The 25,463-nt window shown below is 32.4% G+C and overlaps 1 protein-coding gene across 2 annotated transcripts in view; it reads right to left on the reverse strand.

Moving 5' to 3' along the window:
• LOC111696712 (low-density lipoprotein receptor-related protein 2) overlaps positions 1-24,256 on the reverse strand; it is a 64,941-nt gene extending 40,685 nt beyond the window's left edge. For both annotated transcript variants that reach the window (XM_023466420.1, XM_023466418.1), the window contains exons 1-13: positions 24,177-24,256; positions 20,804-20,875; positions 16,044-16,146; positions 15,853-15,935; positions 15,275-15,349; positions 14,547-14,643; positions 13,093-13,209; positions 11,343-11,493; positions 10,686-10,752; positions 7,767-7,939; positions 1,803-2,073; positions 1,354-1,496; positions 748-859 (exon numbers count right to left, since the gene is read on the reverse strand). In XM_023466420.1, the coding sequence (XP_023322188.1) occupies positions 748-859; positions 1,354-1,496; positions 1,803-2,073; positions 7,767-7,939; positions 10,686-10,752; positions 11,343-11,493; positions 13,093-13,209; positions 14,547-14,643; positions 15,275-15,349; positions 15,853-15,935; positions 16,044-16,146; positions 20,804-20,875; positions 24,177-24,239 (1,527 nt within the window). In that variant the 5' untranslated portion in view covers positions 24,240-24,256. The remainder of the gene's footprint in view (positions 1-747; positions 860-1,353; positions 1,497-1,802; positions 2,074-7,766; positions 7,940-10,685; positions 10,753-11,342; positions 11,494-13,092; positions 13,210-14,546; positions 14,644-15,274; positions 15,350-15,852; positions 15,936-16,043; positions 16,147-20,803; positions 20,876-24,176) is intronic.
• Positions 24,257-25,463: the final 1,207 nt, after the last annotated feature.

Genomic DNA, 25,463 nt, shown 5'->3' on the forward strand with positions numbered 1-25,463 from the left:
AAATCTAAGTAAGATCCTAACAACATTATTAAAAAAAAAAATAAAGATAGTAAACGTAATTTCAAGTGATCCTCGCTTTGGATGATAATTTAAGCTTAAAAACGACCGTTTTCTTCCACATTTTTGTTAATAATAAATTTTTAAGGGTACCGTTGTAATTCAGACATTTTTTAAAAAGATGTGGAAACCCGTTACACAATTTTAAATTTATAAGTTTTCCTTTGTAATAGCATATAAAACCTTAGAATGAAATGGGTTTCATCTACTTCAAACATGTTTAAATGTTTATATACAATTAAATAGAATTGTTCAGATAATAAGATAATGTAAGGGGGTTCCAAATATTGATCATATGATTCTAATCAAGCCCATATTAGAATGCACAAATACTTTTATATTTTATTTATGTGTAATTTTTCTAACTAAAGAAATTTCCTTTACCAACTTAGTAAAGAAGCGAAAAGAAATTTCTGAAAATTAATCTACACTATTTTTATCTCAAAGAAAGATAAGCCACTTCTGGACAAATACAGCTTATACACATCTGCTTATTACATTTGTTCTCTTAAAAACTCATTTTTGCAAATTAGAATTGTAAAAAAAAAGCAATTTTTCTATTTATTATAAGCGCTTGCTAATATTCAAAATGTTTTTAATTAGTTGAATTTTTTGAATAAATAAATGAACACGAATGTAATGCGACAATCTATAAAAAAAAATGTTTTTAAAAAACATAATTGATCTGACCTGTTCGTTGAATATAGTAGAGATGGATTCCTTGCCGTTAAATTTATCCACCTGGAGAACACCCTGCTTAGTAGTATCCGTCCAGAATACTGATCTCTCAAATATCGTCAACCTTAACACAAATATCATCAAAATCGTCAAAATCGACGAAATCGTCAACTTACTCATGATTACAACCACCGCTAATTTCGTCACCGACTCACACACTGAGTGACAGATAAGCTAACTCGATCACTCATGAACACTAATTTTAACTCGATAAAAATCACGCAAACAAATCTTAGCTCATGCCACTTAATACCTTGCATACACTAACTTTATAACACAAACTATCCTTACATTAACTCAATTACCATTTAACTAAAATCAATTTATTCAAATCAACCTACGAATCTCAGGGTGACCTACTTCCACTCTAACTGCAAGCCCAAAGTGGCATTACAAAATTATTCTTTTTTGTGCTCAAAACATAACATGCTGAATTTATTACTTTTACATGTCGAAAATTCCATGGCTGTGTTCAATCATGTTAGAATCTACAACCAACTTGTTCCTACCTATTGGGTGCTGGAACAGTATTAGCTCCTCTAATCAACTTGTTCCTACCTATTGGGTGCTGGAACAGTATTGGCTCCTCTAATGATATTAACCCTGTTCTCTCCATTATAGTCTACAGTCTCAATATAGTCTAGGAGTACATCAGACCAGTAAACTCGACTAGTCACAAGATCCAGGGATAAACCACTTGCCTACAACAAATAATAATTATATATAGAAGAAATATTTAAAAATGATCTGTCTTTGTTACTTAAAGTAAACCTCCATTTAAAAAAAGGGAGGCCCGATCCCCAACGATACAATTTAAACCAAAATCACATCAAAAATGTGGAAGAAATTTTCGTTTTTCTAGATTGAAAAGTGGTTTATTCTGGCAATATCCTGCAATGATTCTGAAGCAGAAGTCACGGCTACTGCTGGTAGGGTACCGTTGTGAATCGGGTAAGCCCCTCTTTAATTAAAGATTGACATTCTCTTTAAATGCTGCGTGACATTACCTTGTACACCGCGTCTTCCACGAGAGTTTTCACCAGAGAACCATCCATATGCGCGCGCAGTATTCTGTTATTATCCGTAATAAACATAAATCCACTCCTAGGATCCAGCGCAATATCGGTCGGTGAGGTCAGATTGGACGACATTACAATGGCGTGGTAGTCACCGTCAATGTCGAAAATGTCGATTTTTTGACCCAGGCTGTCGACGACGTAGAGATTATCGGAAACCCAGTCGACTGCAATAGATACAGGACTCCAAGCGCCAGGGACACTAAAACAAAATAATGATCATAAAAAGTTTGATTATCATAGGATCAAATTGTTGATGAATTTAATTGCTATTCAGGAAGGAATTCAGTGAAAAAGTTTGAACTCATGAAAAAGTTTTAATTGCATGCCAAATCTCCAGATAACAAAACTTCAAATACCATGGATAACCCCCCCCCCCCCCGGCTTCCCTTGAACCTCTTCAGATAATTTATTGGCGTACTGTACAATTTGAATTGGTTGGAACCATATTGAAGATATTGTTCGGTCACATGTGTTCATTATGTCCAGTCTCTGTTTCTCAGATATAATTTAGGACTCAAGGTCAAAATTACTCTATTTTCTCAACATTTATTAAATATATCAACGTCTCAATGTTTGGTGCAAAAATGTTTTTAAAATTCTTTTAACTGTACAGTAAACTTTGCACTCTTGTACACTTACTGTTTATTGTATATTTGTCCAAGTACATAAATATACCTCTTTAGGAAAATATATCAAATGCCAACTGAACATATATATTTGAATATATTTTTGTATATTTTGCATGGGGGAGGGCAAACAAACAAGGCCCCCTCCTGTATAAGGACCTGGTTTTCTATATCTGTATCTGTAGCTGAGGAGATATGTATTGTTTTGTATGTGAAGGATCAGTATATTATTCTATTGTTCAGTATGATACCCCGTTGTCTTAGAACATTATCATGCGGAAACTATACCCATTAAACACAGGGAGCAGTACACTTTTTAAATAGATTGCTGGTGTACATATATAAGAGGCAGTACACTTTTATAATAGATTGCTGGAGTACATATATTAGAGGCAGTACACATCTTTAATATGGATTGCTGGAGTACATATATAAGAGGTAGTGCACTTTAATAATAGATTGCTGGAGCACATATGTAAGAGGTAGGTAGACTTTTATAATGGATTGCTGGAGTACATATTTAAAATACAATAAACTTTTATAATGGATTGCTGAAGTACATATATTAGAGGCAGTTCACTTTTATAATGGATTGCTGGAGTGCACAAATAAGATGGCATACATTTTTTTAATGGATTCCTGGTGTACATATATAGGATGCAGTACACTTTCATAATGGATAGCTGGAGTACATATATAAGAGAAAGTACACTTTTATAATGGATTGCTGGAGTACATAAATAAGAGGCAGTAAACTTTAAAATAGATTGTTTGAGTCCATATATATATATAAGAGACAGTACATTTTCTTATTGGGGTTGCTGGAGAACAAATAAAATAGATTGAGTCTAGACATAAACCTAACTAAGCAAAAATAAGTATTCATTGTTAACTGTTAAACAAATGTATTTACAATGTACATAGTACTGTCTCATATCTATTGTAACAAGAGAATCTAATGTAATGTCTCATATCTATTGTAACAAGAGAATCTAATGTACTGTCTCATATCTATTGTAACATGACTAGAACGATTAGTTTGGTGACGACAGAGTCGGACAAAGGCTGGAAAAATTACATCTCTATACAATGTTATAATAAGGGAATAAATTGTATAAGAATCTATATTTTCTTTATTTACAGCCAACAAACTCAGATTGGTGTTGGCAGTCACATACTTCATTATTGGACATTCATAATATTAGCTTTTGATAGACTTACAGATATCTTACAGTATATGTGTATTTCTTTATATTTCCAAATTCTTATGATAACTGAATTTCACAATTATATACTTTTTTATATGACTGCCTACGACTGCAGACGTAACTTTAAGTGATTCTCCATTACTAGAGTGTCTGATTTTCAACGATACCCTTGAAAGCTTTGAATAAATGATATGTTCATCTTTTTGAAAACTTATTATTTTCCATTTTTGTCTTTGATGTTAACTGGAGGAAATTGTCAGAAATAAACACTTTAAGTTAAAAAAAAACACGTTATCTTCTACATTATTGTTGAAACAAAGTATTAAAAGATATTATTGTAAATCCAGAATGTCATTTGAAATTACAAATACAATCCCTTTAATCTGTAACTGACAACTTTATAATTGGTTAAAGCAACTATATCAATGTATAGTTTAAGATAGGAGGGGGGGGGGAGGGGGCTGCTCCCCCTATAGAAGGAAGTTGGAATAGATATTGTTGTATCATCTAAGCAAGTAGGTAAAACTTTTTTACTCCCAAGTATTGCAATATATTCTATTTATACTATTACTCTATACAATGAATCTATAGCTATCTAACTTTCTTTTTAACAAAGTAAAGACCTTTCTCATTTTCTTCTATCCCTGTCCTCATATATATCATTATCTAGATGTGTTCTTTCTTTCCCTGTCCTTATATATACCTAGATATGTACTTTTTATTCCTGTCCTTATCTATCTAGATGTGTTATTTCTGTCCCTGTCCTTATATATACCTAGATATGTACTTTTTATTCCTTTCATTATCTATCTAGATGTGTTCTTTCTGTCCCTGTCCTTATATATACCTAGATATGTACTTTTTAACCCTGTCCTGTCTATACCTGGCTAATTAGGTTCTTTCTGAAATGTACTTATTTAAATCTAGATATCTTCTATCCCCTATTTAAATCTAGATATCTCCTGTCACCTATTTAAATCTAGATATCTCATGTCCCCTATTTTCTGACCATCAATCGTCTGACCATCAATCGTCTGTTCCCTGACGCTGACCGCTATCTTCTTTCTTATGTCCCCACTACTGTCCCCTGTCTCTTTCCCATTTCTCCTGTACCCTTTTCCTAAACCCTATCCTCGGTCTCTCCCACCGTCCTCGATTCCCTGTCTCTGTTCTCAATCTCCTGTCCCTTTCCTGTTTAAATTTCTGAATTATATTTCTGTTTTGCCTGGAGTTTGCATGACAAACTATCAACTTGTTGTTAAAGAGAAAACATCAACAAAAACAACCTCAGACAAGATTTTTAAATATTGAGGGAGTTAATAATACCAAAACATAAAATGGTACAACAGTACAGTCTGCAGTGTTGTACAATGTACAAACTGATGTATTTAATTATTGTAACAGTTATAGAACAAGTGAGAAAGGTAAAATAGAAAAAAGTCTAAATGAAGAATCCTTAAGATAATTTAATCATAAATCATCATCTATTTTCTTTCCTTAGCACAGTGTCAGTACATCCATGTACAAAAAAATCTATCCAGTGTAGTACAGTACAATACAAAACAAAACCTTACATTGCAGTACAGTAAAACACATTATAATAAAATGCAGTTTTTATGAAGTTAATTTTGGAATGGTTGGTTGTTCTGTAAATGGTTATGGGAACTGAGAAGGGTTCTGCATAAATATGGAGATGGAGGGGGAGGGAGGGGGGGGGGAAGTTTGGTCTGGCTTTATGATAAAGAATATGATGTTAACGAGTTATTTCCTTAATGTACTGCAGAGTATAAGAGCTTTAGAGAGAAATGTTTTCAGATAATTGTTTTCTTTACAGTTGGAGTTCACCATATTGGTATATATACAGATTACAGTTGGAGTTCACCATATTGGTATATATACAGATTACAGTTGGAGTTCACCATATTGGTATATATACAGATTACAGTTGGAGTTCACCATATTGGTATATATACAGATTACAGTTGGAGTTCACCATATTGGTATATATACAGATTACAGTTGGAGTTCACCATATTGGTATATATACAGATTACAGTTGGAGTTCACCATATTGGTATATATACAGATTACAGTTGGAGTTCACCATATTGGTATATATACAGATTACAGTTGGAGTTCACCATATTGGTATATATACAGATTACAGTTGGAGTTCACCATATTGGTATATATACAGATTACAGTTGGAGTTCACCATATTGGTATATATACAGATTACAGTTGGAGTTCACCATATTGGTATATATACAGATTACAGTTGGAGTTCACCATATTGGTATATATACAGATTACAGTTGGAGTTCACCATATTGGTATATATACAGATTACAGTTGGAGTTCACCATATTGGTATATATACAGATTACAGTTGGAGTTCACCATATTGGTATATATACAGATTACAGTTGGAGTTCACCATATTGGTATATATACAGATTACAGTTGGAGTTCACCATATTGGTGTATATACAGATTACAGTTGGAGTTCACCATATTGGTGAAAATACAGATTACAGTTGGAGTTCACCATATTGGTGTATAAACATATTACACTTGGAGTTCACCACATTGGTGTATATACAGATTACAGTTGGAGTTCACCACATTGGTGTATATAACGGATTACAGTTGGAGTTCACCACATTGGTGTATATACAGATTTCAGTTGGAGTTCTCAATATTGGTGTATATACAGATTACAGTTGGAGTTCACCATATTGGTGTATATACATATTACAGTTGGAGTTCACCATATTGGTGAATATACAGATTACAGTTGGAATTCATCATATTGGTGTATTTACAGATTACAGTTGGAGTTCTCCATATTTTGTATATACATGGACTACAGTTGGAGTTCGCCGTTTTATGTATTTACAAGTTACAGATCACATTTACAGTTTACCCTATTGGTGTGTATGCAGATTACAGTGTGTATTAAGTATATTAAAGAGTGTTTGAATTGGAACAGAGTGATTCATTACAGACTGTCATTAATGATACAGAATGATTAATAAGATTAAAATGTGTGTAGTGATCACAACCTTGTATGAGGTTCATCCTGAATTGTATGAGGTACTACTTTCTTTACACTGTAACTATTAAACTTTTCTGCTTGCTTTTTAGAGCAGGGGTTTAAAGGCAGGATAATAAAGGTTTATTTTTATTCCCCCCCCCCATCCCTTCCTTCCAAGAACATATTCATGTTTAACTAAATTCAAAATTTAACTCATTTTCTAAAAGTATGTAAATTTTCCATTCTTAAAATTGTCACAAAAGCCGCAAGAACAAAAAATTCAGCAATCTTGAAATTCTTAAAAATTAACAAAAAGCACATATTTACCAGTTTTCTTTAGATTAAATTAATTTTAATCTTGTTAAATTCAAAATGGCCGTCTTGTGGAAAATAAAAATGGCTGAATTCTCCGAGTGTGAAGGTAAATAAACTTTAACATAGTTTCCGATTCTCTTTGGTGGTTTCCAAAGAAAACATTTTATAAGCTCGTTTTCATAATCTCCAAACTTTGATCCTCCATTAAAGAACTGAGATAAAAGAGGCCGGCCCTATCCTCGACACAGCCTAGAGGATTTAACTTTTGCAAACATTCATGCAGTTCGTACAAAGTACAAGAGCTTTAAGGGCACTATAGATGCATTTCTAACCTTTTACAATCTCATTATCACGATAAGGCCCCTAAAGCAGAAGCTTTAAGGGACTATCGCTGTAATACATCATTAAAAATGTCTGAATAACAACGATATAATTTAAACCTTTACAAGTTCGAGATAAGTCGGTTTTCTAGCTTAAAATTCCTACAAATTTAATAAATTTAAAAACTTATTTTTAATAAAATAAAACGGATAAAGGGTACGTTATGAGTCGCTAATGGAGAATTATTTAAAATTATGTCTACAGTCCCATTTTCACACAGTTCGTTTCTTGGATAGGTTTAAAAGCAGATCCCACCTAATCATTTTATCCAAACTTTTTCATTTTCATGAACACATTTTTACTTTTTTATTTCTCTTCTTCATACCTGTAATCTCGCTTTGCGACCACATTCTTCCCAGTAGAGTCAAGTTCCAGTCGAAAAACCTTTCTCTTTTCGACATCAGAGAAGAATAGAAGATTCTTCTTGAAGTGGAAGTCGAGGCCACTAGCCGAGGTCGCGTTCGAGATAACAGACTGGTCGTTGCCATTTAGGTCAGCCTAGACAACAAGTTGGTTAAACTTTATTTCGCGGATTCTAATAAATTTCTAATTGTTTGATTCTCCTATACATTTCTTTTTACATTATTCTCTTAAATTTTTGGGATTAGAACTAAAACCAGCTAAAAGAGTGCTTGGGATCGGGATCCGTTGTATCCGAATAATTTGGCTTCCTTAATTCGGATCCAAAAAAAATATGCTGATCCACGGATCTGAAACCTAAAATAAACACCAACCAAGAAAACCTGCCAAAAAATAACTTTTTGCTCTAAAAACACAAAACTCAACTGTTGATAAATGAGTGATTATTTCTAACTTCATAAAGTTTTTTATGATCAAGTATGAATTAGATATCAATGTTTATAATAAAAAACTAATTATTTTCAATTGTGGTTTCTCTACAAAAGTGTCTTACTTATTTCCAATGCAGGAAAACATATTATAGGACTTGAAAGAACTTAAAACTTTTAAACCAAGAAAAACCACAAAAACTTGCCCATTATTGATTAGATAAAGGTGTCCTATTAATTCGGGGGCATTGCCATCTTTGCATGGACGATTACTTGAAAAACGTGTACAATCTCTTTAAAATATTTGAAATTTAGGCCCGACTTAATTAGTGGTTAAGTCATTAAATTCACTATTAACAGCAGTCATTCTTCATAATTAATTCAAATAATTATATAAAATGAATGTAAATGTCTAGAGATTTATCTCACTTTGCTTCTCGTTATTAAGGTGAGATAATATATTATGAATGAGATAAAGGTTAAAGGAATATTTGAACTAAAATAAGAAAACAAAGTAATGATAAGCTCGTTGAGTGTTCCATAAACATATCTCCATTAAACATATCTTTCAGTTATACTATTAAGTTTTCGGTTTGGTGGATGCTTGGTAGAGTGAACGTTGAGTAGGGTAAACGTTGAGTAGGTTGAACGTTGAGTAGGATGAACGTTGAGTAGGATGAACGTTGAGTAGGGTGAACGTTGAGTAGGGTGAACGGTTAGTAGGGTGAGTAGTTGGTAGGTTAGAGGGAGAATGGTTAGTAGGCTAGAGGGTGAATGTTTTGTAGGCTAGAGGGTGAATGGTTGATAGGCTAGAGGGTGAATTGTTGGTAGACTAGAGGGAGAATGATTTGTAGGCTAGAGGGTGAACGGTTGGAAGGCTAGAAGGCGAACGGTTGGTTGGCTGGAGGGTTAACGGTTGGTAGGCTATAAGGTGAATGGTTGGTAGGCTATTGGGTAAATGTTTGGTAGGCTATAGGGTGAATGGTTTTTAGGCTAGAGGGTGAACGGTTGGTAGGCTAGAGGGTTAACGGTTGGTAGGCTAGAAGGTGAATGGTTGGTAGGCTATTGGGTAAATGTTTGGTAGGCTATAGGGTAAATGGTTTTTAGGTTAGAGGGTGAACGGTTGGTAGGCTAGAGGGTCAATAGGTGGTAGGCTAGAGGGTGAACGGTTGGTAGGCTAGAGGGTGAACGTTGATAGGCTAGAGGGTGAACGGTTGGTAGGCTAGAGGGTGAACGGTTGGTGGACTAGAGGGAGAATGATTGGTAGGCTAGAGGGTGAACGGTTGGTATGGCTAGAAGGTGAACGGTTGGTAGGCTAGAGGGTGAACGGTTGGTAGGCTAGAGGGTGAACAGTTGGTAGGCTAGAGGGTGAATGGTTGGTAGGCTAGAGGGTGAACGGTTGGTAGGCTAGAGGGTGAATGGGTGGTAGGCTAGAGGGTGAACGGTTGGTAGGCTACAGGGTGAATGGCTGGTAGGCTAGAGGGTGAACGGTTGGTAGGCTAGAGGGTGAATGGGTGGTAGGCTAGAGGGTGAACCATTGGTAGGCTATAGAGTGTATTGTTTGTAGTCTAGAGGGAGAACGGTTGGTAGACTAGAGGGAGAATGGTTGGTAGGCTAGAGGGAGAATGGTTGGTAGGCTAGAGGGAGAACGGTTGGTTGGTTAGACGGCTTTTTGGGAGAGGTTGTATCATGGATGAAAAATTGAGTAATGACGGTAAAAAAGTGAATGTGGGACTGAGAGTAGAATTGATGGGAAGGGTACTGAGTATAAAAATATGAAAATATGACTTTATGTTGTTATATATTATATATATATATATATATATATATATATATAATATCATCATTATTCAAGCTCTAGTATAATGCCTGTAAAGCCGAGAATACTGCTACTAACACCGTGCAAGAATACACAATATATACTTTCTTAAACCATTTATTAAAGGATTTTACCAGGCAAATATTATCCAATATATTGCCAATTACAGTATTCCTTTTATACACTAACTAGACATTTAGGGCGCTTTGCGCCCCCCTATTATATAAAGCATTAAAGTTATCTTTTAAACTCATTTTTTTTCGCGATTTTTTCTTTAAAATGGTGTATTCTTAAAAATAAAAATGTCTATAATTATTTCCGGACCAAATTTATCAACTGCGGTGGTCCATAATATCTCCTGGCCCATGTGAGTTGTCAAAAACAAAATACCATGCAACAGGAAGAAGAAAACAAAATCGGGTTTTGGAGAAATTTTGATGTATTTAGATTTGTTTGTTTTTGACTTTGAAATTGTTGTTAGCTATCAAATATGATGATTATCAAGCAAAATATATATTTCAATAAGACTTTTTTGAATATTTGACTAAAAACAAAAGTTTGCAAGTTAAAAAGAAATACATGAATAATTTCCGATTTTGTATAAACACTAAATATTATTAATTTTACTAACACTTACCCTCAAAATTTCATCTCCATGAGTAAAGTAGAGATAGGGTTTTTGTAACGAAAGACTTGCTTCGCATCTAATCATTCATTATATATTATGGGAAAAATTTAATAATTTAACTGATTCGGTAAAAGTGTAGGCAATTTTTTTTCTACATGTTGCAACTGCAAGAGTAGTGTTTCACGTCAAACTAATGGTAATAATGTGCAACTGCAAGGGTAGTGTTTCACGTCTAACTAATGGTAATAATGTGCAACTGCATAATGGTAATAATGTGCAACTGCAAGGGTAGTGTTTCACGTCAAACTAATGGTAATAATGTGCAACTGCAAGGGTAGTGTTTCACGTCTAACTAATGGTAATAATGTGCAACTGCAAGGGTAGTGTTTCACGTCTAACTAATGGTAATAATGTGCAACTGCAAGGGTAGTGTTTCACGTCAAACTAATGGTAATAATGTGCAACTGCAAGGGTAGTGTTTCACGTCAAACTAATGGTAATTGGAGGAGCTACGAGGTCACAAAGCTGTAAACAGTAATAAATTTGACCTTCTCCTCCTGTCCTGTCTAGTTGAATGTAGATGTGTTTAATGACTCCTCTGGAATAATGTAATAATAAAAACAACGTAACAAGAATTAGGATTTTAATGTAAAAATGAATAAATTCCTGGTGCCATCTTTCAGCTCGTATCCTTCCACGCAGGAACAACGGAACCCAGAACCACCCGTCTCTATCGGGTCACGGAATCCAGACCCGCCATACTCTACATTCTCACACTTTTGATCGCAGTAGCCCCACTCCTCACACTCGTTCAAATCTGACAAAAATGCATGAAATAAATATTTCATAATTTTATTCTAGAATAAGATATAAATTAAGCAGAACGCAGTGTACTCTCATAATCCCGTAATAAATATTAGGATTCATATAAAAATATATATCTCTTATAAAAATGCAAAATACAAGTAAATTCTCTTATTAAACATTTCTTCTGTTTTTTAAGAACCACAGGAAAAAGTGCCTTTACTTGAAATGGGCCGGATTATACTGCAAAAAAGCTGTTTTTACGTTCATTTGACTATTAAAACTTATAACTTAAGTCAAACAAGTCCTTTTCCAAAGTATTATGGGTCTTTCTGTAGATATTTTTTATAATCTAACAGAAGAATACAAGTTTTAAAATATCGGGAATGACATAACAAGATCGAGTAGTATAAGAGAGAGATAGAGAAATAAAATAAATATATATGGTTACATATAGATGGACGCAGTAATATATTGGATCATAAAATATTGATGGGCAACTTGGATTTGAAAATATTTAGAAAAATGGGATTCGGCATGGATGGTTTATAAATGTACAGGGGGTGTAGTTTTCTTCAAACAAAAAATATATATATATTTGTATAACTATGAATGGTTTAGAAAGATATACATATGATGATTTATAAACATACAGGGGGTGTAGTCTTCTTCAAACAAAAAAATATATATATATATATACTTATATAACTATGAATGGTTAAGAAAAATATACATATGATGGTTTAGAAATATACATGAATACTTTAGTTGGTGTAGAAATGATTTATAAATATATTTGGAAACACTATACGAAAACATGTGAGGATATATGTAAAAACTTTCTTGATAAATATGCAAAGTTTAGAATAGAAAACAATAATCATAAATAAATAAATAAAACAATATCAAATATAACATAACATAATGTCAATACAAATCATACCCTTGTAATTTATATCAAAGAGGGGGGGGGGGGTAAAATATCCATCCATGTAACCCTTTAACAATGTATTCATGTATTCTGTAATCTAGTAACCCTGTACCCCTGTATTCTGTATTCTAGTAACCCTGTACCCCTGTATTCTGTATTCTAGGAACCCTGTACCCCTGTATTCTGTATTCTAGGAAGCCTGTACCCCTGTATTCTGTATTCTAGGAAGCCTGTACTCTTGTATCACTGTTTTTAATGTTCAAGGTACTGATGTGCAAACAGATAGAAACAATATATATTAGAAAACACAGGGGAAAAGAATGAAGGGGGGATAGGTAACACAGGGGAAAAGAAGGAAGGGTGGATAAGTAACACAGAGGAAAAGAAGGAAGGGGGGATAGGTAACACAGGGGAAAAGAAGAAAGAGGGAATATGAAATCCAGGGGGAAAAATGACCACGGGGGGGGAAGGAAACATAGGGGAAAGAAGGAAGGAATGGGAAGGGTAAGCACAAGGGAAAAGAAGGAAACAGGATAGGAAACACCGGAGGGCGAATGGAAGGGAGGGGATGGAAAACTCAAGGGAAAAAAGGAAGAAAGGTCAGAGAATGACAATAAAGTTAAAATTTTAGTTAGTCTGGGTTTAGAAAAGAATAAAATTTTAAATCAGATGATGTCTTACCTACGCATGATCTGGAGTCGTTTGCGATCTTCTTACCCTGCGGACAGATACAGAACCCGCCATCCAGGGAGGTGTGGCATTCATACTCACATCCCAGGGATAAACAGTTACCAGTGGCTGAACAAGAGATAACATTACAAGTTATAGTTTTCAGACATTTTTCATGATAAATTTGGCGCAAATCCGCGCAATTATGAAAAAAAATCAAGTGGTAAGTGTAATTTATGGCAAGTGTTACCTCCAGCAAAATTATTTATCATTTGTTGTTATAGCAATTGTTATTATGGCAAATAAATTTGAGCCGGGGAAAACTTCATAATAGTTCTTAAAATCTTAAATATCCAGTCAAATGTACTGCTATTTCTTTTCGACAAGCGATTACAAAATCCTTTAAATTTCTTGATAACATGGAAAACAAAACAACTAAAAATCAATGAACAAATCTAAAACAAATGTTTTTGCTACCCTTGTCTATATGCTTCTACTCAATTATAAATAAACATATTCTCGAGGGAGGAAAGAAAAATGAAAATCTTGAGAAATATCTTATTCCAACACTAACATAAGGAAATTCAGCTTACTGGATTCAATATTCAAATCTATTGAAAAAGCAAGAATTTATATCAATCTTCAATAAACCATCTTTCCTGTCAAAATATGGCCGGAAAATAGGATTTACTGAACCACAAGAACTCGTGATACTGCAGGGAGTATTTTAGGAAAATAGGATTTACTGAACCACAAGAACTCGTGATACTGCAGGGAGTATTTTAGGAAAATAGGATTTACTGAACCACAAGAACTCGTGATACTGCAGGGAGTATTTTAGGAAAATAGGATTTACTGAACCACAAGAACTCGTGATACTGCAGGGAGTATTTTAGGTAAATAGGATTTACTGAACCACAAGAACTCCTGATACTGCAGGGAGTATTTTAGGGAAATAGGATTTACTGAACCACAAGAACTCCTGATACTGCAGGGAGTATTTTAGGAAAATAGGATTTACTGAACCACAAGAACTCGTGATACTGCAGGGAGTATTTTAGGGAAATAGGATTTATACTGAACCACAAGAACTCGTGATACTGCAGGGAGTATTTTAGGAAAAAGATTAAGGGGGAAAAGGGTTTCTTTAAGAATTGTTAAAATTCCCAGCTCAGTTTTGAGATAACATTTAGTCAATTAATTCTGACCCCACGATTTTTTACCAAAAACCTTTGTTTATATGGGATTGTAGAGATATTTTGGTAACTTCTTCATTGTCTCAAAAGCATAAATGCGCAAGCAATTATTAGAAGTAAAATTAACGTTTTTCACAATATTTAACAATTGTAAAATTACTGCTTAAGAAACTACAGTATTTATGCAGCTATAATGTGAAGGAAAACAGCTGAGCTTAAACTGTTAAAAGGTTTTGTTTTGATAGTTGAAAACGATGAGTGAAAACTTACAACATGATCCAGTTTCATCAGCGGCATCCTCGCAATCCTTCTTACCATCACAAACCTTATCCTTCTCTATACATTTAGCGGATCCATTCAAACCACCCTAAACAATGCAAATTTGGTTTTTTATGATTTTCGTTTAAATGATTTGAATTCGAACTCAAAACTGTAATCTAAGAAGACCTGTAACAAATTTTAAACTATAAGAAAAAGTATAAAAAATAAATATCAAATTAGATGAATAACATAAGAAATTAATACATGTTATAATTAAATAGAAAGGATTGAACGCTTGTTTCAAACTCAACATTTCAAATCCGTATATCATTGCAACCAGATAAGTGTGTACACCTTTGATATGTCAAACATAAAGATTTTATAGTTCATAGGTCAGAAAATCGCGGTTTGTGACAAATGTTAATTTTCCTAAACATAGAATAAACAGGCTAAAATTTAATAAATAGAACTAGAACTGCACTAATAAAACCGAACAGTACTAATGAAATAGTACAGCACTAATGAAAAAGAACGGCACTAATGAACTAGAACAGCACTAATGAACTAGAACAGCACTAATGAAATAGAACAGCACTAATGAAATAGAACATAACTTTAATGAAATAGAACAACACTAATGAAAAAGAAGAATACTAATGAAAAATAACAGCACTAATGAAAAATAACAGCACTAATGAAATCTGAAAATTTTATTTTTGAAACCCTTGATAAATTACCTTTGGACAGTTGAACTTATTATTAGGACAGCTGACTGCAGTACAATTATTTTCATCAGATCCATCTGTACAATCCTGCAGTACAATAACGGCAATTATGTATTAGTGCTACAGCATTAATTACGTGTATGTATTGTGTACAGTAGCATCTGTTCACTCTGACTTTCAAGCAAAAATCGATGAAAATTTTGTCAATTACTTAATAAATACCAAAGCTAACATTAAGCGCTTTATACTGCTAAAATTTACATGTAAATGACTACAGAAAAGCATAAGTGAGCTAGAGCGGTAAAATCTAAGCCGAAGGCGTTGCTACACTTCAAAGTCGACCCTTCTTAAAAATTGATAAGACTGTTTATAAGCAGGCTGAATCTATGTACAAATACAATAAACATTGATTATGTACATAACATCGACTATCTACGAAAACAATGATTAAGTACACAACATTCAAACTAAGTCTGTACAAAGCTTAGAAATTCCAAACAAGACTTCAAAAGTTTGAACGAATAATATGATTAACTAATTAGAAAAATATAAAAATAAATATTGATAATTTCTTCGTTGTGCTTGCTAACCTTGTATCCGTCACATCTCCAACGTGCAGGAATGCAAAGTGCGTTTTCACATCGAAACTGTCCAGAATGGCAGGGAGGGAAATCTAACAAAATCATCAAACACGGTAAAATATAAAAAATAAAATGATATTATCAATTATTAAAGAAAAAGTAGATCAATGATTAGGTAAAAGATTGAATTAAAAACTTACTGCAATTCTCCTCGTCAGAACCATCTTCACATTCGTTCCTATGATTACACTGTTGATACTTCTGGATACACTTCTCCCCATTTCTACAACGGAACTCAGAAATCTAGAACAAAATTTAATTACAAAATGTTTATATAATTCCTAGTTCATAGTTCCTGTATCCTACTTCCTGTATCCTAGTTCCTGTTTCCTAATTCCTGTATCCTAGTTACTGTATCCTAGTTCATGTATCCTACTTCTTGTTTCCTATTTCTTGTATCCTATTTCCTGTATCCTAGTTTCTGTATCCTAGTTCCTGAATCCTAGTTTCTGAATCCTAGTTCCTGAATCCTAGTTCCTGTATCCTACTTCCTGTTTCCTATTTCCTGTATCCTAGTTCCTGTATCTTATAGTTCCTGTATCCCAGATCCTTATCCTAGTTCTTGTATACTTAGTTCCTGTATCCTAGTTACTGTATTTTAGTTCCTGTATCGTGTTCCTGTATCCAAATTCCTAGATCCTGTATCCTAGTTGCTGTATCCTAGTTCCCAGATCTATCCTTTTTCACATATCCTGATACAGCTGTAGTGAAAACGTCCGTTGCATGATGAAAGGATCAAAGCATATAAATAAATAATTCGAAATATCCAAGTTTGTCAGACTGAGACGTCAGATAGAAGATACAAAAAACTACAAAGCTACGAAATACTTCAGCTTCCAGAAAACAAAAGCAACCCTTTATTCATGGAGTGGCATGTCCGATACACAACGGTACCCTTAACAGCTTTGTGTAATCAAGAATGAATGAGATATTCATAAAATGTAAAATGTAAAATGGTTTCTCTAAATAAGTTGGTTTTGGATTTCTGTTATAGAAACAATAAAGGAAATTGTAAAAATTAAACAATATCTTCATTATTGATAAGAAAAAGGTACCATTGTGACTCGGGCATGCCGCTTCTTCAGAAACTATGCATCCTTACCCCCCCCCTCCCCCCCCACCGCATTGTTGTAAATATTATCTAATTCTTTATCTTGAGAGAAACCAAATAATGGAGGCCATTATTAATAAACATAGATAATAGATATATAATTGTGGATCATATCAACATAAAAACAATTACTGGAGTATTATGGATGAGAGGGGAGGAAGGGTATACTGTATGCATGGATGAATATCATACAAGCCTTAAGATGGGGAATTTAGATACAGTGAGAATCATAAAACATTGATCGAACTTAACAACATGAAATGTCTTTTAGAGGGGAGAGGGGGGAGGGGAAATTTTTAATACTAATTTTGATATAAATACAGTTTTAAAGATTCAGTAATACTAAAACAAAGGAATTGGTATAATTAGGTCAGAAAAGATGCGTGGATGATTTACCTTAANGGATTTATGGAAAAGTTTTAGACGGGGAGGGGGAGTGAAATTTATGTGGAGGGATGTATGCATGAAAGATTGCCAGGAAGGATCATGATATGAATAGATGAATTGAACCGAGAACTGGACAAGAAGTAAACATTCAAATCAGCTGCATCACGAGTTCTGAAAATGGCGTGCCAAACCAAATATTGACCACCATTTTTTATTTAATACTAGTCATTCAAATGAAAAATAAAAAATCCAGAATGCAATACGGTTTAATCCATCTATCCTCCGGTTGCGTGATATCGGTTAAGCTTATAGTGTACATTTATTATAATCAATAACAGTGCCTAATAATCTAATATGCATTAATATAAAGCACATACAAATGTATTTGAATTATAATTTGAATGGACAAAAACTTGTCTGTAAGTTTGCATTAATTAGAAATGTTTTGCTTTTTGCCGTTTAAAATAATAGTTGAAAGTTTAAATAAAATTGCTGTTTTAATTATAAGAATGAACAATATACATTCAGCCAGTTTTTGCATTCAGGGCCTAAAAGTTAAGTTAAGTTAAAATCACGGACGCTTTTTAAAAAAAAATTACGAAAATTAATATTGTACAGTAAAACATTTTACAAATTGAAATCAATTATTCATTAATAATGAAAAAAATTATGAAATCAATATTGTAAAACATTTAACAAATTGAAATCAATTATTTACTAATTATGAAGAAAAATACGAAATCAATATTGTACATGTAAAACATTTTACAAATTGATATCAATAACTTATTGAAAGTATGCCTATTAACATCACCTAAAGTTATCATAGTGAAACTCTGTCTTTGAAGCTAAAAAAATAATCTTTCTTGCCACGCATAAAAGTGTCAAGTTTAGGTAACAAATTCTGAAAAAAAATCCCCTAAACTTAAGTTGGTGAATTCTCTTTTAAATTGGGTGTTGTTGTATTTTGCACTAATTTTGCACCAAAATATGCACATTGCACTCTGCACAGCTATAACTAATGTTTTAATTATTTTAATGCAAGAAGAAGCACAGAAATTTAAACTAAAACTTATTTGAAGGTACAAGGTACAAACTTGAAACTTGTGAAAAAAAGTAAAAAAGCAAACAAATATATAGTTATAGGTTTCAATTTCGCAAGAACAGTTTCATCAAGATCCAATCAGTACATAGCTATTTATCTATCTATTCATCTATCTATTCTATCTACTGTATCTATTCTATCTATTCTATCTATTCTATCTATTCTATCTATTCTATCTATTCTATCTATTCTATCTATTCTATCTATTCTATCTATTCTATCTATTCTTCTATCTATTCTATCTGATCTATCTATGATATCTATCTATTCTATCTATTCTATCTATTCTATCTATTCTATCTATTCTATCTATTCTTTCTATTCTATCTATTCTATCTATTGTATCTATTGTATCTATTGTATCTATTATATCTATTCTATTTATTCTATCTATTATATCTATTCTTCTATCTATTCTATCTGATCTATCTATGATATCTATCTATTCTATCTATTCTATCTATTATATCTATTCTATCTATTCTATCAAACCAAACCTTCAATGATCTATTAAAAAATCCATCTTTTCAAATATCTATCTATCAAAGAATCTATCAAAACATACATGTAATTTATAAATTTATGAATATCTATTTAGAAAAAATAATATTCATTCATACTACATATATATATGCATATTGCATACACCAAGCATAAGAAAAATTGAGGGCCAACCCTCCTTAAATATTATGAAATGAAATGAAAATAAATGAAATCTTATCTTATGAAAAGACGGAACCAGTTTGTATCCTCGACTATTTCAATCCGTTAAAAAAATTGTTTTGATTTTTCATCATAATATTCGGATTTTTTCATCATAATATTCGGATTTTTACCTCCCCCATTTTAAAAGCCCCTCTGCCATTTAAAATGTTCCTTTCGGCCAAGTTCCTTTTCTCTCTGAAATCAATCTGTTCAAATCCGTCAAGGTTTTCCTTTAACAGGGAAATGATTTGGAAACATAAGTTTGGGAATTCAACCCATTCAAGGGATTCAAATTTTAATCTTATTTTCCTAAAATCCATTTAAGGCCATTTATTTTTACTCGTGGAGCTAGTTTTAAACAAAATAGTCATGATTGCTTTTCATACGTTTGACTTTAAAGTAATTTCTAATAAAAAATCATAATTTCTTTTTCACATCTGTTTAAAAATTTCTTTTAATCAAAGTTGGAAAATTATCAATACGTGCAGTTTGAATTTAGATTTACTACTGTTTCAGGCTAGGAATACCCCCAACTAAGCTATCAGTGTGTTCTGAAGTAATCTGCAGTGTTCTGACCGCAGATATGGTAGCGTTTAGTGAAGAGTGGGAAGTGCTTTAGAAAATTGAAAACCCTCGTCAAGAGTCAGCCAATGATGATAGCATTAAAAAAAATTCTGGACTAGGTTAAAAAAGAAGTAGTTAAACCTACAACAACAAGTTTAACTCCTTCTCTTACATTCAAATATTTCTATTTCTTGAATTTTAATAAATGGTTTGATGGAAACACTTCAATTCATATTCAAAGGAGTTTCCACTGCTTGAACCTTATCACTTGTATTTGAAACCAGATTCTATGGCTTAAATTTTTCTGGATTCTATCCCCTCCCCCCTTGGCCTTCCCCACATCCTTTAAAATGTGTCAGAACATTCAATATAAATATAACATAAATAGCATTCACAATAAAAATTACCTTCAGTTTTCAAACTATGTGCATTTTAATTTATGATATCTGTATTTTGAAGAAATTTTTTTTTTACCGTCAAAAAATTTCATAAATTAACATTTACTGTTGATAAAGATGCAAAACTAAAAACTTTTGCAATTTCAAAAAGTCTAATTATAATTTTGAAAGATTATTTGTAAGTTTTTTGCCTAAAATGTGAAATGTTATGTTTTATATTCATTTATATGTTGAAAGCTAGACTCAGAGATCAACCGGAGTTCAGCATTCAAGGAATTCTATATTTGAAACCCTTTGAAAATCAGAATATATTATTACATAGTTCTTTCTTTTCCATCATCTCTTCCATTCTTTCTTTCTTTTTTTTCAGGATTCATTGTAATCCTTTTATTCCTTATTTTTGCACTCTATTCTTCTGTATTGCACCCTTATACTCTTCGTTTGTTTAATTAAAAATATATTTTTCCTCTTTTTCATCTATTATTTTACTAAAATCTTCCTTATATTTCTAACTTTTTCATTGATAATTTCCTATGTTACAAATTTAATTATAAACTCGATTTTCTTTAACACTATTTTTGACACCGAACTATGCTTTTTTACAAATCTTAAAGAGATTGTTAAACTTACCTCACATGATATACCGGTACAGTCTTCCCCTTCATCAGATTTATCACGACAATCAAAATATCCGTCGCAAACCTTAAAGAGATAAAAATACAAAATCCAAGACTTTGTTCGTTTAAATATTGTTGTTAAAGAAACGTTTTTTCAAAGATAAATAAAATAAAATAGATTTTATTTCGAAATTTAATTTATTTGAGTCGAGTACTGTATTCAAATGTTGGGAATGTACTGTAGGTTGAAAGCAAGATGGATATTTTCACTTTTTCCGCAAAACTTATTGAGCAATAAATATTCTAAGATAAGTTTTTACTTCACTATACAAAATAATTCAAGATGGATTCCAATAATTCAAGACGGATTCCAATAATACAAGATGGATTCTAATAATTTAAGATGGATGCCAATAATTCAAGATAAATTCCAATACTTAAGATGGATTATGACAAACCAAAATGGATTATGACAAATCAAAATGGATTCCAACAATTCCAGATGGAATCCAACAATGTCAGATGGATTCCAAAAATTCAAAATGGACTTTCACAATTTAAAAAAAGAAAGAACAATTCCAATAATTCAAATTACATTCCAAGAAGTCAAGCTGAATTCTACCGATACAAATTACAAGAACTAATATGAATATGATGAATTTCTACAATTAAGATAATAAGAGAATTCTAACAAAATGGATTCCAAGGATTCAAAATTCAAGAAGAATTCCAACATCTACAGAAAGTTGTAATTCTCAATACTTTGAACTCAAATGCGATAGAAATAACGATTGTCCTTGAATTAAGTTTGGACTAAAATCTATACCAGGAAAATCAGTAAGAACCCCCTGCTAGAGAATATATATATATATATCTATATTTTCTATATTAATATCCTCAGAATAGTTTGATTTCCTGTGGATATCCTGTAGCCATTATGAATGTATTTATATATAGCAAAAAAATAATAAGATAATAAAATATAATAATAAAAAATTATGGCAGAGGCTCAAGGAAGTTAAGTGCGCATACCGCTTTGAATTACAAGACAGAGAGAGAGCCTTTTCTAGCCGCGGCGCTCGGCTCCCTAGCCTGTCCTAGCCGCAGCGCTCGGCCCGGAAAGTGTCTTAACCTGTCCTAACCTTTAAATATATACTAATCTCTCTCTTCTTGTAATTCATCGTGGCAAGTGCACGTAACTTCCTTGTGCAACTTCCAAAAATTATATAATCTTACTATCATTCAAAACTAACAGAAAAAAAATATTTTTTTTGACACCATGAAAATAATTTTATTTGGAAAATGTAATAAAATTGAAAGAAGAAGTGCAATTTAATAACAATTCATCAACTCAGAAACTCTTATTCTATTTTTCAATGAAATATTAGAAAAGTTGAAAACCTTCAATTTAATCATATTCTCATTCCATCATTAATAATCATCTACTTTTCAATGTACATATTAACAATCCAAGCTTTTCATTGAAAAAAAAATTAAGAATATATTTTATCTAAGGGATTGTTTACATTTTTTAATAAAAGGAAAAACAAGATGAGATTTAATAAATTAAAGTTACTAACCGATAGTTGCAATTTTCTTCATCACTGTTGTCTGTACAATCTTTATGCTTGTCACACCTAAACAATAATAATCATTAGTTTTTCGCTTTTTTTATTTGTAACTGTTTTTTCTTACAGTTCTTGTATGCAGTACGTTTAATCGTATTGTACTTTTAGTGAGGGGGTATGCAGTACGTTTGATTGTATTGTACCTGTAGTGAGGGGGTCTGCAGTACGTTTGATTGTGGTGTACCTGTAGTGAGGGGGTATGCAGTACGTCTAATTGTGTTGTACCTGTAGTGAGGGGTATGCAGTACGTTTGATTGTATTGTACCTGTAGTAAGGGGGTATGCAGTACGTTTAATTGTATTGTACCTGTAGTGAGGGGGTCTGCAGTACGCTTGAATGTATTGTACCTGTAGTGAGGGGGTATGCAGTACGTTTAACTGTGTTGTACCTGTAGCGAGGGGGTATGCAGTACGTTTAATTGTGTTGAACCTGTAGTGAGGGGGTATGCAGTACGTTTAAATGTGTTGTACCTGTAGTGAGGGGGTCTGCAGTACGTTTGATTGTATTGTACCTGTAGTGAGGGGGTCTGTAGTACGTTTGATTGTATTGTACCTGTAGCGAGGGGGTATGCAGTACGTTTAATTGTGTTGAACCTGTAGTGAGGGGGTCTGCAGTACGTTTGATTGTATTGTACCTGTAGTGAGGGGGTATGCAGTACGTTTAAATGTGTTGTACCTGTAGTGAGGGGGTATGCAGTACGTTTGATTGTATGAGTACGCTCCACAAGTGAACTTTCCAGACTCACAATCAGGTGGCGCTGTAAACATAAAATATTTTATTGTTTCAACAAATTCTTTATTTTTATAAGAATTCAATGAAGAAAATTTGATCTGATTTTTTTTTCATTTTGAATTGAAAAGAGCGCCCTATTCAAATTTTCCTTGAAGGTTCTTTTCAGTCTGGAGAAGACAGTTTTGACGTCGCAAGATTAAACCTTCAAAAACATTTCAATTTTCAGTTACTGCATATTTTTCCCTTCTTAAAAAGTATTTTCTCATCAAATAGGTTTATACAGGTTTATCAGAGAATTTTTATTTACAAAAATCATAATTTCAAAATTATGATATAATAAAAAATGTCTTTTTCATGTATTAAAATTGGGATCGCCTTTGGCGATGATCACTAAGCGGTGTGATGATAATAATGGGATCGAAAATTTGTATACTGGTAAAATGGGACTGAGAAATAATATATCGGTAAAATGGGATCAAACAATAAAAGGCGGGATCAAGAATTGCTATACTGGTAAAAATGGGATTAACAAAGTGGTTTACTAAATTACTGGTAAAAATGGGATTAACAAACTGGTTTACTAACTTACTGGTAAAATGGGATTAACAAAATGGTTTACTAAATTACTGGTCAAAATGGGATTAACAAAGTTGTTTACTAAATCACTGGTAAAAATGGGATCAAGTAATGTTGCGTTGAAAAAAATGAAATTGGGAATTATCTTACAAGCTAAGGAAATCGATTTTTCGACCTTTTACAATTACTTCAAAATTCCCAGTTTTAACCAGTTTTAACAAAAACTATGAATCAATGAATACTGTAGGTTGAAAGCAAGATGGATATTTTCACTTTTTCCGCAAAACTTATTGAGCAATAAATATTCTAAGATAAGTTTTTACTTCACTATACAGGCAATACATTTCCGTAACAAAGCAAAGGGAACTTTTGTTTATTCAACCTTTCAGATCCCCCCCCTTCTTGTTTCCCCCCCCCCATCCATTTATCATTGACCCCCTTCTAATGTACCTTCTCTTTAGGGATAAAAAGTCCTTCAGCGGAACTGTCGTCTTCCGGTAGTTTTCCGCACATATGATCCCCCTCGTGTGATTCTCTGCAAAAAAAAAGATTTTAAAAAATCAACATGGAAGAAATATTTTTAAAACAAAAATCCAAGATTTTGAAACTAAATTCAAACTATTTATATGAATTTTAAAATGCAATAATTTATTACAATAATACAAGATGGATTCCAATAATTCAAGATGGATTCCAATAATAATATTCNAATTCAAGATGGATTCCAATAATTCAAGATGGATTCCAATAATGCAAGATGGATTCTAATAATTCAAGATGGATTCCAATAATTCAAGATGGATTCCAATAATGCAAGATGGATTCTAATAATTCAAGATGGATTCCAATAATTCATTCTAATACAAATCCAGACTTTTCTAACACCTTTATTGTAAACAAATGACATATACTTAAACAAACACACAACATCCATTTATATATTATTTAAAAAAGATCCGATTTTAAATTTTAAGGATTTTTGGCCTGAACTTATATCCAATCCTGCGTTAAAAAAATGTATTTGAAAATCTTCTGAATAAGTCTTCTGCACTTGCAAAGTGGAAAAAAGAAACTTTTACAAAATGCATTTTCAGTTAATATTTATGAGATATTCATAAAATGTAAAATGTAAAATGGTTTCTCTAAATAAGTTGGTTTTGGATTTCTGTTATAGAAACAATAAAGGAAATTGTAAAAAAAATATTATATTACAAGTTTTCTTTTATCACTACTCAATGTACATTGATATATAGTTTCTCTCGTCTTATCTTCCTTTCGCTCCATTAGTTTTATACCAAGCATTTAATAGACATGAAACCAGAAGCTAGACCAACACGAGTACTACTGGTTATAGTGATTGATCCATACAAGACAGGGGGGTCCGTATTCTATATTAACAAGTTCAAAGAAATCAACATGACATAATGGATTGATCGGAAAGGAATTGATTTTTTTCACTAATTCAAATTTTCCTATCTCTAAATCTTAAAAGATTGCAAACTATGATTCTGTTAGATCATTTAATTCAAGTTTTTTATATATCGATTTATATTTTATATACATTTTTATCTATATTTTATTTTAAGGTCGCAAAGAAATTAGAAATTTTGAGTTTGTGGCAAAAGTTCAGTTTCTTTCACCATAAAAGGGTATTTGATGAAAAATAAAGTACAGAAGGAGGGAAACTGACGGAGTAAATTATAAACATTTTTAACATTTTATGAACTATTTGTGTAT

This window comes from Eurytemora carolleeae, unplaced genomic scaffold (genome assembly GCF_000591075.1).
Source record: "Eurytemora carolleeae unplaced genomic scaffold, Eaff_2.0 scaffold55, whole genome shotgun sequence".
Lineage (NCBI taxonomy): Eukaryota > Metazoa > Arthropoda > Copepoda > Calanoida > Temoridae > Eurytemora > Eurytemora carolleeae.